The 17,838-nt window shown below is 45.7% G+C and overlaps 1 protein-coding gene across 2 annotated transcripts in view; it reads right to left on the minus strand.

Annotated features, from left to right (window-relative positions):
* LOC140194776 (collagen alpha-1(XV) chain-like) overlaps positions 1–17,535 on the minus strand; it is a 333,668-nt gene extending 316,133 nt beyond the window's left edge. The window contains exons 1-2 of one of the 2 annotated variants that reach the window (XM_072252059.1): positions 17,119–17,535; positions 16,922–17,001 (exon numbers count right to left, since the gene is read on the minus strand). In XM_072252059.1, the coding sequence (XP_072108160.1) occupies positions 16,922–17,001; positions 17,119–17,129 (91 nt within the window). In that variant the 5' untranslated portion in view covers positions 17,130–17,535. The remainder of the gene's footprint in view (positions 1–16,921; positions 17,002–17,118) is intronic. The other variant, XM_072252067.1, reaches the window with a different exon arrangement.
* Positions 17,536–17,838: the final 303 nt, after the last annotated feature.

Genomic DNA, 17,838 nt, shown 5'->3' on the forward strand with positions numbered 1-17,838 from the left:
CTAACAACCTCCACAGCCATCTGTGGCCATGAGTTCCACAGATTCACCTCCCTCTGACTCAAGAAATTCCTCCTCATCTCTTCAACGGACGTCCTTCTATTGTGAGATTGTGCCCTCCAGTCCTAGGCTCCTCCGCCTTAGGAAACATCCACTGCACTTCCTCCTTGAGATTCATTTTCTTGCAAGCGCTTACAGGAAAATAAAGAAATACAATAGAATGTATGAAAATCTACTATAAAACATCCACGAGGACCACAGCCTTGTCCTGGTTTGGAGTTTGCATGCCTCAGCGACCCAGAGAGCTATGCTGGCTGGAGTCGGGGCTTTATGCTTTGGCTCTTAGTAGGGTCACCCATGGCAAACAGGTCAAAGGGTAGAGGCCACACTAAGAGTGGTCCACACGGCGTGGTCTGGGGGTTCAGCTCCGGGGTAACAACCCTGACTGGTAAAACAAAATTGGTACAGAAACAGAAATGAAGAATCCTTCTACATCTGAGTGCGATGCTTTCCCAAGTCTTTGCCTGGACTTGCATGATTGACAGCGGTGAAAACTGAGCCACTGACATGATGAAGGAAGCCCTGAACACCGCCAGAGATGGAGGACCTTCATTGCTGCCCGAAACGCCAGCGGCACAACGGGCAGCAAGTAAGAGCTGTGTAAATCACTAAAACTGACAACCTACATGCAAAAAAGACAAATCATGCAAACAGTAAAAAAAATAAATAAATAATACTGAAAACACGAGTTGCAGAATCCTGAAAGGAAGTCTGTAGGTTGTGGAATCAGTTCACGGGTGGGGTGAGTGAAATTATCCATGCCAGTTCAGGTGCCTGTTGGTTTTAGGGTAATAACTGCTCCTGAACCTGGTGGTGTGGGACCTAAGGCTCCCATACCTCATTTCCAATGGTTGTAGTGAGAAGAGAGCACGGCCTGCATGGTAGGGGTTGTTGATGATGGATATAAGGTGTTTTCCTAACATAATGTGCTTTCTCTTTCACTCATGATGCCTTTCCTTTGTCACTTAGATGTGAGGCACTCGCAAATTTCTGGCGGGAGGAGAGAAAGCAGCGCGCCGTGCGTACACAGCCCTCCGGTGAAAAATTAAATCATATCCGTTAAATAGGGGCCGTGGACAATTCTGATTTGATGGAGAGGGACGTGAAAGCACAGAGGAACATCCGGAAAAATTTCTGAAACGCCAGTTCGCTGCTGTCGTTACTGCGCGGTCGGGAATCTTTCGGAGGGAAGGCCTCAAAATCCCCGGCTTTGCCTGCTGTTGGCGACCGAGAAGGAGGTCGAATTGTTCGGATAGAGATGGCACTCAGTACTCAGTGTCAGAGAGCTGATCAGAGCTCGAAGTTTTCGGATGACTCAGAGTCGGATTGTGGTCAGCATGGCAGGGAGAGTTTTTCTTCCTTCTCCCGTCTGTGTGAGGTGTGGGATATTTGAGAGACTTTGAACTTGTACTGTGCTCATGGACTTCTTCATCAAGTTATGGTATTGTTGCACTGTTGTAACTATATGTTATAATTATGTGGTTTTGTTAGTTTTTTCAGTCTTGGTCTGTCCTGTGTTTTGTGATATCACACCGGAGGAAATATTGTATCATTTCTTAATGCATGCATTACTAAATGACAATAAAAGAGGACTGCATGTCTTCAGAATCTAAATTTCTATAGTGGTAGGCGGACAGCATTCTAACTGGTTGCATCACTGTCTGGTATGGTGTGGGGACACTGCACAGGATCAAAATAAGCTGCAGAAGGTTGTGAACTCAGTCAGCTCTGTCTTGGGCGCCAACCGCTCCAGCATCAAAGACAGCTTCGAGGAGCAATGCCTCAAAAAGGCAGCATCCATCATTAAGGACTCCCAGCACCCAGGACATGCCCTCTTCTCATTGCTCAAGGAGGTACAGGAACCTGAAGACACACACTCAGCTTTTCAGGAACTGCTTCTTCCCCTCTGCCATTAGCTTCTATTTATCAGAAACTGTAATTTACTGGTTATCAATATGTATTGCAATGTACTGCTGCCACATAACAACAAATTTTGCGACATGTGCCAGTGAATATTAACCTGATTCTGATCAACAGAAACCAAGAGGGACTGTTAAAATTTTAGGCATTCCTCAGCTCCACAGGAAGAAGCCTGAGACCGTACAAAGCCAGAGGGATCACATTTTATTCTGGCATGTTTTCTGTGACTGTTTTCCAAGAACAAAATCCATGCCAAGACTCTGGCTATCGACACAAAATAGAAGTCCAACTGCTTCATGAACAGGGACAGAGGAAAAGTCTCCATTGCTCTACAGGATTGAAACACAGGGTATGTACTTTATAAGCAATGAGTATTTCTGAAACCGCTGCTGAGTAACAGACTTTAGTGTACAATTAAAAGTGAATTTACGATCGCGGGATGAGGCTGCTGCTGCCAAGGCTTTAGTCTTCCTATGGATCATTTTCTGGACCTGTGTCAGGTTTTGGTGGGACTCAAGTGCAGACCATTGAATACTTTTTCACCAGGATTTATTAGGGAGCACAAAGGCAACAGTCTTTCAAAAACAGAAGGCAGGCACAAATCCAAAATGGCAGGCAGAGGTCTTACTAGGAAAGGCAGTCAGGCGAGGGCAGACAATCCAGACCACACAGGCAAAAGCAGGTCCAGGAACGGGCAAAATCCAAAACACAGAGTCAGGCAAAATCAGTTGGCAGAAGCCGCAATGACAGGCTGGAACGACACAGGTCAGAACTGGGACGAACTGGCAGAGAATGCTAGTCAAGGCGGGGTTTAAGTGGACAGGGTAATGAGTGAAAATTAGAAACAAATGGGTGCAAATGAGGAGACAAGCAGGTAATTGGAGGAAGTCCAAAAAGGAAAGGGGCTGGGCCAGGACCCACATGGCCTGGTGAAAGAAAACAGAAATTAAAGACTGTCGTGATCCAGAGCTACCAGCAGAGGCCCTTCGACCCAGTGTTCAGGCCGGATCCTTAACAACCTGGTTCTTGTCCATGTGGAGAGCATGTTTCCTCCAATCAGCGATGGCTTTGATGCAGTTGAGCTGCTCACTAATCCACTCAGAGTTTGACAGGTGTCCCGGCCGAAAGGAAGTCTGTGGACGTTCTGCGTTTTTACGACAATTTTATGACAGCATGGCAACTATGACTGCAAGAAGCTGCAGAGGGTTGTGGATGTCATCAACCCAGTACTGAGATTAGATCAATACCCTTTGCAAATCTTTCTGAAGGGAAACATTTCAGCAAAGTGGACTTAGCTAAGGCCTCCTTACAGATGGAGACGGAGGAAGAGTCCAAAGTGTTTCCATCATAAACACTCATAAAGGGCTTTATCACTATAATAGGCTTGTTTTTGGTACAGCATCTACACTTACACATCACAGGAACAAGCTTCCCCTCTACAGACTCTGTCTACATTTCTCACCGCCTCAGTAAAGCGCCCACCATAACTAAAGACCCCTCCCATCCTGGCTATTCTCTCTTCTCCTGTACTTTATAGTAACAGTGAGAAGGGGGCATGTCCTGGGTGATGGGGGTCCTAAATGATGGAAGCTGCCCTTTTGAGGCATTGCCTTTTGAAGGTGTCCTCGATGCTGGGGAGGCTAGTGCCCATGATGGAGCTAACTGAGTTTGCAATCCCCTGCAGATTTTTCAGAAGGATATCCTGACAGTGGTATGACCATGATCTTGGCAAATTTTTTATACAGAAGTGGTTTGCCATTGCCTTCTTCTGAGCAGCCCCAGCCATTATCAATACTCTTCAGAGACTGTCTGCTTGGCGTCAGTGGTCACACAACTAGGACTTGTGATATGGACTGGCTGCTCACACGACCATCCACCACCTGCTCCCATGGCTTCATGTGACCCTGATCGTGGGGCTAAGCAGGTGCTACACCTCGCCCAAGGGTGACCTGCAGGCTAGCAGAGGGAAAGAATGCCTAACTCCTCCTTTGGTAGAGACGTATCTCCACCCCAACACCCAGCTTTACACATCAGGGAGACCAGCCTCCTCTCTCTGGACTCTTCACTTCTCGCAGCCTCAGTAAAGCAGCTGGCATAATCAAAGACACCAGACATCTCTCTTCTGCCCCCTCCCATTTTCCAGAAGATACAAAAGCCTGAAAGCACAAACCACCAGGCCCAAGGACAGCTTCTACCCCACTGTTATTAGACTATTGAATGGTTCACTAGGACGTTAAGGTGGACTCTGGACCTCATAATCTACGTCAGTACAAATTTGCACCTCACTGTCTACCCTTAGCAGTGCTACATTTATTCTATCCTGACTTACGGAAGTGAATGCTGGACCATTTCCCCAGCAATGGAAAAGAGACTAGAAGCATCTGAATTATGGTTCTACAGGAGAAGGTTAAAAATATCATGGACCACACACACACATCAAATGAAGAAGTTCTCAGAAGAGCCCAAGCAGTTCGATCACTCATACCAACAATAAGAGAAAGACAACTCAGATTCCTGGGACACATCATGCGGAAAGATGAACTAGAAAAACTCACACTCTCTGGAAAGATCGAGGGGAGAAAACCCAGAGGAAGACCTCGGCTTATGTACATCAAAAGCATAGCCAGGTGGCTACACATCGAGGAAATGGAAGTCATCCAAAAAACGAAGGATAGATCCATATGGAAAACCATGGTCACCGAAGTCCGCATCGGATATGGTACCTAGACAGACAGACAGTCTACCCGCACTGCACTTTCTCTGTAGTTGTTACACTTCATCCTGCATCGTTATTGTTTTCCCTTGTACTACCTCAATGCACTGTGTCATGAATTGATCTGTATGTAAAACAAGCTTTTCACTGTACCCTGCTACATGTGACAACAATAAACCAATTTCCATTCCAATTTTGTTGACTGTTCCAATAACTGTTGGGGAGCTAGCTACTTCTACCTTTCTGGATGTTTTTAAAACTGAATCCCAAACTGACACACTGCAGGCTTGAACTCACATCCTCTGGATTATTAGTCCAGACCTATGGATTTTTACTCAGTTACCACCACATTGGAAGACAAATTTAGCCTCCAAAATGGAATAAAAAGGCATTTGAATTGAATTGACTTATTACTTACATCCTTCGTATACAAGAGGAGTAGAAACCTTAATGTTACATCTCCATCTGAATATGCAATGTTCAATTATAGTCATTTATAATAAATATTATGTACAACAGGATGGTCAATATAACACAGAAATACAACAGCGCCAGCATGAATCCTCTCTAAAGCTTTCACATCCTTCCTGTAATGAAGCGACCAGATCTCAGCACAATATTCCAGGTATGTTCTAACCAGAGTTTTATGGAGTTGTAACATTACATCAGGGCTCTTGCACTCAATCCCCAAAAGAATGAAGGCCAATACATCATAGGCTTTCTTAACCACCATATCAACTTGCGTGGCAACTTTGAGGGACCTATGGATGTGGACCTCAAAACCCCTCTGTTCCACCACACTGCTAAGAATCCTAGCATTCACCCTGTCAGTCTGTCTTCCAAGGTGAATCACCTCAGTTTTCCAGGTTGAACTCCATATGCCACTTCTCAACCCAGCTCTGCTTCTGGTTAATGTCTCTTTGTAACCTACACCAACCTTCTACGCTGTCCACAATTCCATCAACTTCTCTATCACCTGCAAAGGGAAAGGTTCAAGTGAGATAAAGCTATGTTAGCAACGTCCAAGATGAAGAACTGTTTAACCCTCCCAAGGAGGAGCTGTATACAACACAGAGCACTGAGTAATCCCCAGTACCACGCCTGGAGAAATAATGCAAGTTATAGACCAACTTTATCCTGAAATGCATCATTGCATTGACGGCATAGAGGAAGGGTGATTGGTCAGTCAAACCCCACAATGCGGATGGCCAGATCCTGCGTTTGCTAGTCTCTAAGTCCACTGGGGGAGTCAAAAGCCCAATGTGTGCCAGTCCGATTCCCGCGGGAGGTTGGGTACCTGGAGACAGCCTGCCCTGGGGTTAGGGGACTGTCTGAGTGTGTGCGTGCATGTGTGCGTAGGCAGGTGGAAGGAAGTGGGGGGGGGGGTTCATGTTGCTCTGCTGTTTCAGTTCCTTTTGTGTTCTGCTGAGCATGATGGGAATGCTGCTTTGTACTGGAATACGTGGTGACACTCGCGGGCCACTCCCAACACATCTTTAGGTCACGTTGGCTGTTAATGCAACGTCGCATTTTACTTTTAATAATAGGCATCCATTAGTCTCATAAGACCATGGATTTGTGCCTTGGAAGGTTTCCAGGGCACAGGCCTGGGCAAGGTTGTATGGAAGACCGGCAGTTGCCCATGCTGCAGGTCTCCCCTCTCCACGACACCGATGTTGTCCAAGGGAAGGGCAAGGGCCGATACAGCTTGGCACCCGTGTCGTCGCAGAGCAATGTGTGATTAAGTGCCTTGCTCAAGGACACAGCACGCTGCATTGGCTAAGGCTCGAACTAGCGACCTTCAGATCACTAGACGAACGCCTTAACCACTTGGCCACGTGCCAACACCATCTTACTATACATTTTGAAATACATGTGATAAATAAGTCTGAATCTGAAGACAAACTCAATTCTCACCGCAGTGGAGGGTTCCCCCTGACAAATTCACTTAAAACTCAGTGATAACAGTTGTAGCTGAAGTGTTTGTCAGGACCCTCTGCCTGTTCCATTAAATAATGGGATATATTTCCTACCGACAAGGTAATCCACAGAATAGTTTCCATATGAAGCCCACATGTCATTTGAAACGCTGGAGGCAAATGCATTCAACTGAGGACAGTGATCCACTGAGAAAAGAAAGGCTACTCTAATTAAAGTGGTGAGAAGGTGTGGTTGAAGATAAATGAGAGAATATCAATTCAATGAAATGATTTCAATCATAAATATAGCAAACAGAAATAGGACTTTGTTAATTTGTAACTGTGGCTTCCTCTGTGGCAAGAAGCAATTTGCATTTATATATATGCAATTTTGAATTTCATATGCAGTTCTGATGAAGGGCTTTCCATCATAGAATGGTACAGAACAGTACAGACTCTTTGGCTATGATGATTTACCAGCCTTCTAATCTACTCTAAGATCAATCTAACCCAGGGGTTCCCAACCTTTATGTGATGAACCTTTACCATTAACCAAGGGGTATGTGGACCCAGGATGGGAATCCATGATCCAACCCTTCCCCCCTACATAACCCTCCATTTTTCTATCTGATTCAGGAGTCTGATAGTTGAGGGATAATAACTATTCCTGAATCTGGCGGTGTGAGTCCTGGGGCTCCTGTACCTTCTTCTTGATGGCAGCAGCGAGAAGACAGCATGTCCTGGGTGGTGGGAGTCCCGGTTGATGGATGTCAATGAGAAATAATGCAAGTCATCTCTTGAAGCCCTGTCTAAACAGGGTTTTACAAAGTGGTGGGGTGGAGATGTATCTCTACCAAAGGAGATGCAAGGCACTCTTAAACTTAGTTCCCCCAATTAATGAAGACCCTCTAAACCGGCAGCATCCTGATAAATCCTTCATTTTTAAATTAAGTATCCTTCATTTATAATGTCCCAGAGCAAATGTATCTATGATTAATGAGCTATTTTTGACATGCAGACAAATGGTGAGGTAGGAAATGCTCCATCAAATTTAAAGGTACATTTATTATCAAAGTATGTATGTCATATACAACTCTGAGATTCATCTTCTCCAGATAGTCATGAAACAAAGCAAACCATGGAAGCTGTTCAAAGTATCAACCCTCCCATGCACAAAAAAAAACAAATCTCACAAACAGTAACAAGAATATCAATCCCCACCCCCTCCACCCCCACCCTACCCTGTGCAAAAAAAATCTTGCAAAAAGGAAGCAAGAAAGAACAGGTGAAAACACAGAATATAAAAACATAAAACTGAAAGGGTCCAAGTAAACCACAGTCCATAAATCGCAGACCCAGAAATTCAATATCATCCTCTGAATGTAGAGAGAGCACGCATTCGAACACAGGTGGCTTCCCTCGCAAGCAGTGAGCAAGAGACTGCCACACACAGACGGCTTCCTTTGGTAGCAGTGAGTGAGAGGGACCTGTTAAGTTTATGTTCAACAAGGTCTCACAAACATCAGCCAGCTCAGTAACCATTCTCCAGCTGTTGCTCGGAACACAGAGGAGAATTTTCTGACTTTCCATGCATGTGGCACCATGAACTTTCTGGCCTCACTCCAAGGTCAGAGTTGCTTTGGCCTAATGGTACATCTGAAAAGCGAAGCCTCCAACTATCCTGATCCCCTTCTGCACCACTCTAGCGTAGATAATCTGCTCGAATCCCTGCAGAGGGTCTTAACCCACAAGCATGTGATCCGCAGACAAGCTGCTACCACGGAACCATAGCTGATACCTTAATCCTGCAATATTTTCCATAACAAAACCACCAATAGAGATATAAAACACAGCAGACTGCAAATATCTTAAGAGTCCCTTCAATGTTCCTGATGTATCTGCCTCTACAATCACCCCTGGGTGTGGAGTGGTAGGTGTTGCTTGCTCCTATCACCCTCGACGTGAAAAACTGCTGACGTCACCCCTATACATTCCTCCAATCACCTTAAAATATGTTCTATCATATTAGCTACTTTCACCCTGGGAAAAAGTCTCTGGTTGTCCTCTCAATCTGTGCCTCTTATCATCTTGTACACCTCCACTAAGTCACCTCTTATCCTCCACTCCAATGAGAAAAGCCCTAGCTCACTCAACCTTTCCTCAAAAGGCATGCCCTCTAATCCAGACAGCATCCTAATTCTCTGAAATTACGTCGGTCTTTCTTTCATTTACAGTCTGACAAGTAGGAACCATTACCAGCACACACGGTCTGATTATTAGTACTGGCAAGTTCAACAATCTGTCAACAGCTCCTTAAAAAAAGGGAGCTTGTGAGTCTGGGAGCGTTGGGCATTGAGCAGGGAGCCTGAAAGAGAGGCAGAGTAGCAAATGGGCTTCAATGAAAGGGTGATCTATTTAAAGGTTGGAGGAACAGTAGCAAGGTGGAAAGGAGAACTGCAGTCCCACTGACGGCGATGTTTGTGACAAGCAACACCAAACTAGCCAGGATAGCTGCAGAGTTTCAGGACAGGGGCATTCTGGAAAGAGATGATGCGGGCAAACTGGAATAAAGACAAGAGATTCTGCAGATTAACACGCACACAAAATGCTGGAGGAACTCAACAAGTCAGGCAGCATCTACGGACGGGAATAAACAGTCTCCATTTTGGGCTCAGATCTTCCATCAGGGCCGGAAAGAAAGAGGGCGGAAGACAGAAAAAAGGATGTGGGTGGAGGTGGGAGGGGAAGGAGTGCAAGCTGGCAGGTGATAGGCAAAACCGGGTGAGTGGGATGAAGTAGGAAACTGGGCTGTGATAGGTGGAAGATACAAAGAGCTGAAGAAGGAGTCTGATAGGAGAGGAGAGTGGACCATGCGAGAAAGGGGAGGATGGGCATCAGGGGAAAGTGATTGGCAGGAGAGGAGAAGTGAAGGGGTGAGAGGGTAACTAGAATGGGAAATGGAAAAAGGAGAAAAGGGTGAGGGGGGGGAGAAACTATCAGAAGTTAGAAAGCTTGATGTTCATGCCATCAGATTTGAAGCTACCCAGATGGAATTTACAAACACGAGAAAATCTGCCGATGCTAGAAATTCAAGCAACACACATAAAAATTGCTGGTGAACGCAGTAGGCCAGGCAGCATCTATAGGAGGAGGTACAGTCGACGTTTTGGGCTGAGACCCTTCATCAGGACTAACTGAAAGAAGAGCTAGTAAGAGATTTGAAAGCGGGAGGGGGAAGGGGAGATCCGAAATGATAGGAGAAGACAGGAGGAGGAGGGATGGAGCTAAGAGCTGGAAGGTTGATTGGCAAAAGGGATACAAGGCTGGAGAAGGGAGAGGATCATGGGATGGGAGGCCTAGGGAGAAAGAAAGGAGAGGTGAGCCCAGAGGATGGCAAGGAGTCACAGTGAGAGGGATAGAGGGAGAAAAAAAAGAGAGAAAAAAAATAAAAAAACAAATAAATAAATAAGTGATGGGGTACGAAAGGGAGATGGGGCATTAACGGAAGTTAGAGAAGTCAATGTTCATGCCATCAGATTGGAGGCTACCCAGACGGAATACAAGGTGTTGTTCCTCCAACCTGAGTGTGGCTTCATCTTGACAGTAGAGAAGGCCGTGGATAGACATATGGAATTTGAGATGTTTCTCTTCCACGTTGAGAGTGGCCTCATCAAGGCAGCAGAGGAGATCATGCATTGCGGTTGGAGTTGAAAACAGAAATGAGGTCTCTAGAACACAGCAGTATAAACGCAGGTGATGGCAGTCGGCTCTGTTAAAGATTAGATTAGATTAGATTAGATTATGAGGACGCTCAGTCCTCGTTTATTGTCATTTAGAAATGCATGCATTAAGAAATGATACAATGTTCCTCCAGAGTGATATCACAAAAAAAAGGACAAACCAAAGACTAACACTGACAAGACCAGTGTTTCTTTCTTTCTCACACGTACATCGAAACATACAGTAAAATGCATTGTTTGCATCAACGACATGTGTTGGACATGTGTCAGAGGCAGCCCAGTTCCAACGCCAAAATAGCATGCCTTCAAGTTACTGACCCTAGCCTGTACGTCTCTGGAATGTGGGAGGAAAGAGGAGCATCCGGAGGAAATCCGCGCGGTTACAGGATTCCAAGAGAAATCAAACCCAGGCTCAGTCAGCACAATGCAGGGTGCATCCAGGGACTGTGAATAGCAGGACAGTCTAGAACAAGAGGACACAACGGAAGTCCCTTTCAAACAGAGCTAAGGAGGAATTTCTTTCGCTAGAGGGTGGTGAATCTGTGGAATTTATTGCCTGAGGGGGCCAAGTCATTAGGTATACTTAAAGCTGAGGGTGATAGGTTCCTGATTAGTAAGAGCATCAACGGTCACAGGGAGAAGACAGAAGGAGTTGAAAGGGAAAAATAATCAGCCATGATGGAAAGGTGAACTTGACTTGATGGGCCAAATGACCTAATTCTGCTCCTATGTCACTATCAGAACCAGGTTTAATCCCACTGGCATATAAGACCACAAGACCATAAAACATGAGCAGAATTAGGCCATCTGGCTCATCGAGTCGGTTCCGATATTCAATCATGGCTGATCCTTTTTTATCCCCCTCCTTAACCCCAGTTCCCAGCCTTCTCCCTGTAACCTTTGATGCCATGTCCAATCAAGAACCTATCAATCTCTGCCTTAAATACACCCAATAACCTGGCCTCCACAGCTGCCTGTGGCAACAAATTCCACAAATTCACCACCCTCTGGCTAAAGAAATTTCTCCTCATCTCTGTTTTGAAAGGGCGCCCCTCTATCCTGAGGGTGTGCCCTCTTCTCCTAGACTTTCCCACCATGGGGAATATCCTTTCCACATCTACTCTGTCCAGGCTTTTCAAAATTCGAAAGGTTTCAATGAGATCCCCCCTCATCCTGCTGACTTCCAGTGAGTACAGACCCAGAGCCATCAAATGTTCCTCGTATGATAACACTTTCAATCCTGGAATCATCCTTGTGAACCTCCTCTGGACCCTCTCCAATGCCAGCATATTTTTTCTAAGATGAAGAGCCCAAAACTGTTCACAATATTCAAGGTGAGGCCTCACCATTGCCTTATAAAGCCTCAGGTCGTATTCTAGACCTCTTGAAATGAATGCTATCATGGCATTTGCCTTCCTCACCACTGACTCAACCTGCAAGTTAACCTTCCAGGTGTTCTGCACAAGGACTCCCAAGTCTCTCTGCATCTCAGGTTCCTAGATTTTCTCCCCATTTAGAAAATTGTCCGCACATTCATTTCTTCTACCAAAGTGCATGACCGTGCATTTTCCAACATTGTATTTCACTTGCCACTCTCTTGCCCATTCTACTAATCTGTCTATGTCCTTCTGCATCCTACCTATTTCCTCAACACTACCTACCCCTCCACCAATCTTTGTATCATCTGCAAACATGGCAGCAAGGCCACCAGTAGTCCCAACACCGACCCCTGCGAACACCACTAGTCAATGGCAGCCAACCAGAAAAGGATCTCTTTACTCCCACTCACTGCCTCCTACTAATCAGCCAATGCTCTAATCATGTTAGTAACTTTCCTATAATACCATGGGCTCTTAACTTGGTAAGCAACCTCATATGTGGCACCTTGTCAAAGGCCTCCTGAAAGTCCAAATATACAACATCCACTGCATCCCCTTTATCTATCCCACTTGTAATCTCCTCAAAGAATTCCAACAGGTTCATCAGGCAGGATTCTCCCTGACGGAAACCATGCTGACTTTGTACTACCTTGTCCTGTGTCGCAAAGTACTCCATCACCTCATCGTTAACAATTGACTCCAACATCTTCCCAACCACTGAGGTCAGGCTAACTGGTCTATAATTTTCCTTTCTGCTGCCTTCCTCCTTTCTTAAAGAGTGGATTGACATTGGCAATTTTCCAGTTCTCTGGAACTATGCCAGAGTCCAATGATTTTTGAAAGATCACTTCTAGTGCCACCACAATCTCTAACGCTACCTCTTTCATAACCCTAGGGTGCAGTTCATCTGGTCTGGGTGACTTCTGTACCTTTAGGTCTTTCAGCTTTTTGAGCACCTTCTCCCTTGTAATAGTAACTGCACCCACTTCTCCTCTTTCGCACACTACAACTATGTTGTGAAATCTGTTGTTTTGCAGCAGCAGTACACTGCAATACATAATTTTAAAAAATCATATATATATTTCTTAATTGTAATTTATATGGACATAGTGTATTCTGGTTAATTGGGACACATTGGGCAGTACATTTTGGCCCAATTACGCAGCTGCCCCAATTAACTGGTTTCATGGAAATAGTTTAAAAAGTATAAGAAAGACAACATACTGTTTAAATAAGTAACAAGTATTTAAACAAAATTCAGAACAAATTAGAACACTATCAATACTACCACAGTACTATAAAATTCCTGCTTTTTGACCACAAACACACAAAACTGACATTTTTAAAACCCATTCAGTCTAAGCACAGTGTAGTGTCTAAAACAAGTGTTCATGACTAACCATTAGACCATAGGATATAGGAACAGAATTAGGCCATTCAGCCCATTGAGTATTTTCTGCCATTCCATTATGGCTGATCCCGGATTCCACTCCACCCCGTACACCTGCCTTCTCAACATATCTTTTGATGCCCCGACAGATCAGGAAACAATCAACTTCTGCCTCAAATATACCCACGGAATTGGCCTGCACCACAGTCTGTGGCAGAGCATTCCACAGATTTACTACTCTCTGGCGAAAAAAAAATTCCTCCTTACCTCTGTTCTAAAGGGTCGCCCCTCAATTTGGAGGCTGTGTCCTCTAGTTCTGGATACCCTCAACATAGGAAACATCTTCTTCATATCCACCCTATCTAGGACTTTCAACATTCAGTAGGTTTCAATGAGATCCCCACACATTCTTCTAAAAAATGTCAACAGTTCCCAGCCTCAATTAAGCGGCATAGTGTCTCAAATAAATGAAAGAAATCTTGTCTATTTTTTGATCTTTAAGCATTGTCCCAATTATGCTTCTGCCTTGATTAACCAATGGCCCAATCAACCGTATATTAATTCAATATACAATGCACTGTATATGAAGTTCAAAGTATATTTACCATCAAAGAATGTAAAAATTATACAACCTTGAGATTTTTCTTCTTACAGACAGTCAAGAAACTCAAAAGAACCCTTTAAAAAAGACCAACACCCAATGTACAGAGAGAAAAAAAAACACAAATCATGCAAACAATAAAAAACAAGCAACAGCATTCAGAATGAAATTGAATCTAGAGACACGAAGCCAGGAGCTGGACATGGCCTCTGTTCATCGTGAAGCTTGCAGATACAAAGCCCAGAGCAGGACACAGCGACAGCTCCACCAAAAGTGGAGCAAACGTCTCGGAAGATTGAGCAGAATCAGCCTGACCCTTGCCTGTGTTCCTGACACCATGCCTTTTCAGTCCATCTGCGCCCCGCCAGCATTTAAAGCGTCCATGCATCGTGTCGTCCCCCATACTAGGACCCAGGCCTTGCTGCAGCGAATACGCTCTGAGACTGGACCCTAACACCACTTCCGACCTGTACCCCACCTTTCCAAATTGCCTCAGTGCTTGGATTGATCCAACCTCGCTCCCGTTTAGATCGACGGGCCCCAAAACTCCTCCGTTCTGACTTTCCTCCGACTCCTTTGCTCCAACTGCATCTTGCACATGCCTCAACCTCACCCTGACCACGTCTCCTCAAACGTACCACCTTCTGACCTTGTATCGCACCTGCGCCTCTTGACCCTCGAGTCAGCCTCATCTTCACTTGCCTCTTCATTGTTTGGGGTGATAGTTTACCACAATATTATTAGCTTAAGTACTAAATTAAATAAGTGGTGTCTTAAGGTCTGTTGCATTGCTATGGAAGCCAACTAGATGCCCAGTGTCCCTGAATGGATCTAATTTCAGAACCCGTCATACATTCTGTTTCTACGTGGTAGTGTAGTGGTTAGCATAACACTGTTACAGCACCAGCGACCCAGCTCCAATTCCCATCACTGTCTGTGAGGAGTTTGTAAGACCTCTCTGTGACTGCTGAGGTTTCCTCCGGGTGCTGCTGTTTCCTCCCACAGTCCAAGACGTACCATTTGGTAGGTTAGTTGGTCACATCAGTGTAATTGGGTGGCACGGGCTCATTGGGCCTGTTACCGAGCTGTATCTCTAAATAAAAATATAGTAGGCAACAAGAGCATGAATGACTTCCGTTGTGGAAAAATCTCTCCAATTACACTAATGTGGCAATAAAAACTGACCACTCCCCATCAGCCTGAGTGGCAGTCCTTGTATCATCATCATCATGTGCTGTCTTATGTGACCTGGGCAATCATGGTGACCGTGATTGTTCTTGGCAAACTTTCTACAGAAGTAGTTTGCCATTGCCTTCTTCTGGGCAGTATCTTTACAAGACGGGTGACCCCAGCGATAATCAACTCTTCGGAGATTTTCTGCCTGCCGTCAGAGGTTGCCTAACCTGGACTTGTGATGTGCAGCAACTGCTCATATGACCATCCACCACCTGATCCCATGGCTTCACGTGACCATGATCAGGTGTTACACCTTGCCCAAGGGTGAGCTGCAGGCCAGTGGAAGGAAGGCGCACATTACACGTCCTTGTGTACCGATCAGATAACATAAAAGCCACATTTTGCGATTAATATATTTTGCATAATCACATTACAATGCAAAATTCAGAACTCATACAGTTATCTTATTCACAAAACAATTCAAAGTAAATTTATTATCAAAACACATACATGTCACCATATACCATCCTAAGATTCATTTTCTTGTGGGCATACTCAGTAAATCCATAATAGAATAATAACCATAACGGTATCAATGAAAGACCGCAGCAACTTTGGCACTCAACCAGTGTGGAAAAGACAATGCGCAAATACAAAAATAATAATAATAAAATAAGCAATCAGGGATTAAAGCAAGGCCCACCCTAGTTGTAAAGTCAAGGCCAAAGTAAATTTAATTTCATCTTGGGGTCAACAGTGGATAAGTTTCCTACTTAAGCATCCTCAAGTTTTGCCTTCAAGGTTAAAGTTCAAAGTACATATATGTCACTGTATACAACCCTGAGATTCATTTTCTTGCAGACATTCACAGTAAAACATAAATACAATCGAATCAATGAAAAACTACAAAGACTGACAAACAACCAATGTGCAAAAGATGACAAACAGTGCAAATAATAAAGAAATAATATCGAGAACGCGTTGTAGAGTCTTTGAAAGTGAATCTGCAGGTAGTCAAATCTGCTCAGATTATTGTTATTAATAATTCAGACAAAAAGAATTTTCCTTCAATTTTTTTTTGTGAATGGAGGCAATTCACAACAGTTAACCCTTTCTTTTTACGAAAATAACCCTTTCCTTTCATAGACAAGGATGCAAATTCTCACACAAAGCGCGTTCCAACCACCGGAGCGCCACAGTGTGTCAACAGCCTCCACTGGTTTCCATAACATTAACACCAGTGACTTGCCAAGGATGTGGGGCAGCAGTGAACACAAACCGTTAACAACCCAGAGCAACACACACAAAATGCTGGAGGAACTCTGCAGGTCGGGCAGCATTGATGGAAATGAATAGACGGTAATGTTTCCGTCCGAGACGTTTCCTCAGGACTGGAAAGGAGGGTGGGGGGTGGGAGAGGCCAGAATAAAAAGGGTGGGGAGAAGGGGAAGCAGGATAGCTAGGTGAGAGGCGAAGCCAGGTGGGTGGGAAAGGTAAAGGGCTGGAGAGGCAGGAATCTGATAGGAGAGGAGAGTGGACCATAGCAGAAAGGGAAGGAGGAGTGACACCAGGGGGAGGCGATAGGCAGGTGAGGAGAAGAGGTAAGGAGGCCAGAGTGGGGAATTGAAGAAGAGCAAAGGGGGAGGATGAGGGAGGAGGGGGAACCATGCACTGCGGACGGTCCGAGGCTCCTCTCTGCCACATACCGCAGGAAAGCATTTAAAAGAGAGATATTTTCCACGTCCTCATTCAACCCCCGCCCCTCCCAAGTACAAACGCCCCTTTTACACAAGTCCAAAATCGGAACGTTGCTGAAGTGAAACTGCTGATAAAGTCAACGCTCATTCCGATCAGCAAAACACTTCTAATCACTAAAGTCAACTGTAGATGCATAAGCGCTTCTCTCATGCACAGTAAAGCGAATGCCTTACAAAGCTGCAATATTGTCGATCGTTTCTGTGACTCTGGGGACAGGCGCTGAAACCTCCCCGGCTCTCCCATCTCTCTCCCACCCGGCCGTGCTTACCTTCCAGCTCCTGGGCGGCAGTGGTCCCTCCGCTCAGCCAGAGCAGCAGCAACAGGCGGGTCAGGGTGGTCTTGGGGAACCTGCCGCAGCCGGACAGGGAGTGGGAGGGGGAAGAACCGGAGAACAAAATCAGCAACAGACAGGCATTAAACGGGCAAAGTGGGTGGCTGGGGGGACAGGGGAGTCTCTCACCCTACCTGTGTCCCATGACCGCTGTTCACTAGCGGATCCCGGTGACGGCCGCAAAGAAGGGGAACTGGGGGCAGCCCGTCCCAGCCGCCGCGGTGAGTCACAAAGACTGCAGCCAGAGAGCGGCGATTCCTCCAATTCGCATCCACTGTAATCCGAGCCACAGCGTACGCGGGGGCTAGGACCCCTCCCGATGTCCCGGACCTCCCTCTCCACCCTCCTATTTACATAGCGGAGAGCTGGGAGATCCCTCCTCCTGGCCTGACCCTCTTCGCCCGGTCTGAGGCTCTGCCCGCCCTAAACTAACCTGAAACTCTGGTTGGAAACATTTATCACAATGAACACCAAAACTGCTCTAAAGTCAAAACCCAGTGCAATAGTGGAAGACAGATACCCAGTGAATCTACGTTCAACATTGACAGCGGCGGGGGAGGTCAGCAGCACCTCTAGGTCCCCGGGCGTCAACAGCCCCGGGCGTGTCACTTCTGCGGGCTGGAGGAGACCGTGTACCATATGTACGTGGAGTGTGTGAGGCTGCAGCCCCTTTTCGCGTATTTGCGTGGGCTGCTTCTCGCCTTCTGGTTGCATTTCAGTCCCACCCTATTCATATATGGTCATCCAGTAAGGAGGGGGGCACAGAGGGATGAGGATGTCCTTGTCAACTTGCTCCTGGGGCTGGCGAAAATTGCCATCCGTGGCTCCTGGAAAAGGGTGGCAGGAGGTTCTCC

The sequence above is a fragment of the Mobula birostris genome, chromosome 1, assembly GCF_030028105.1.
Source record: "Mobula birostris isolate sMobBir1 chromosome 1, sMobBir1.hap1, whole genome shotgun sequence".
NCBI lineage: Eukaryota > Metazoa > Chordata > Chondrichthyes > Myliobatiformes > Myliobatidae > Mobula > Mobula birostris.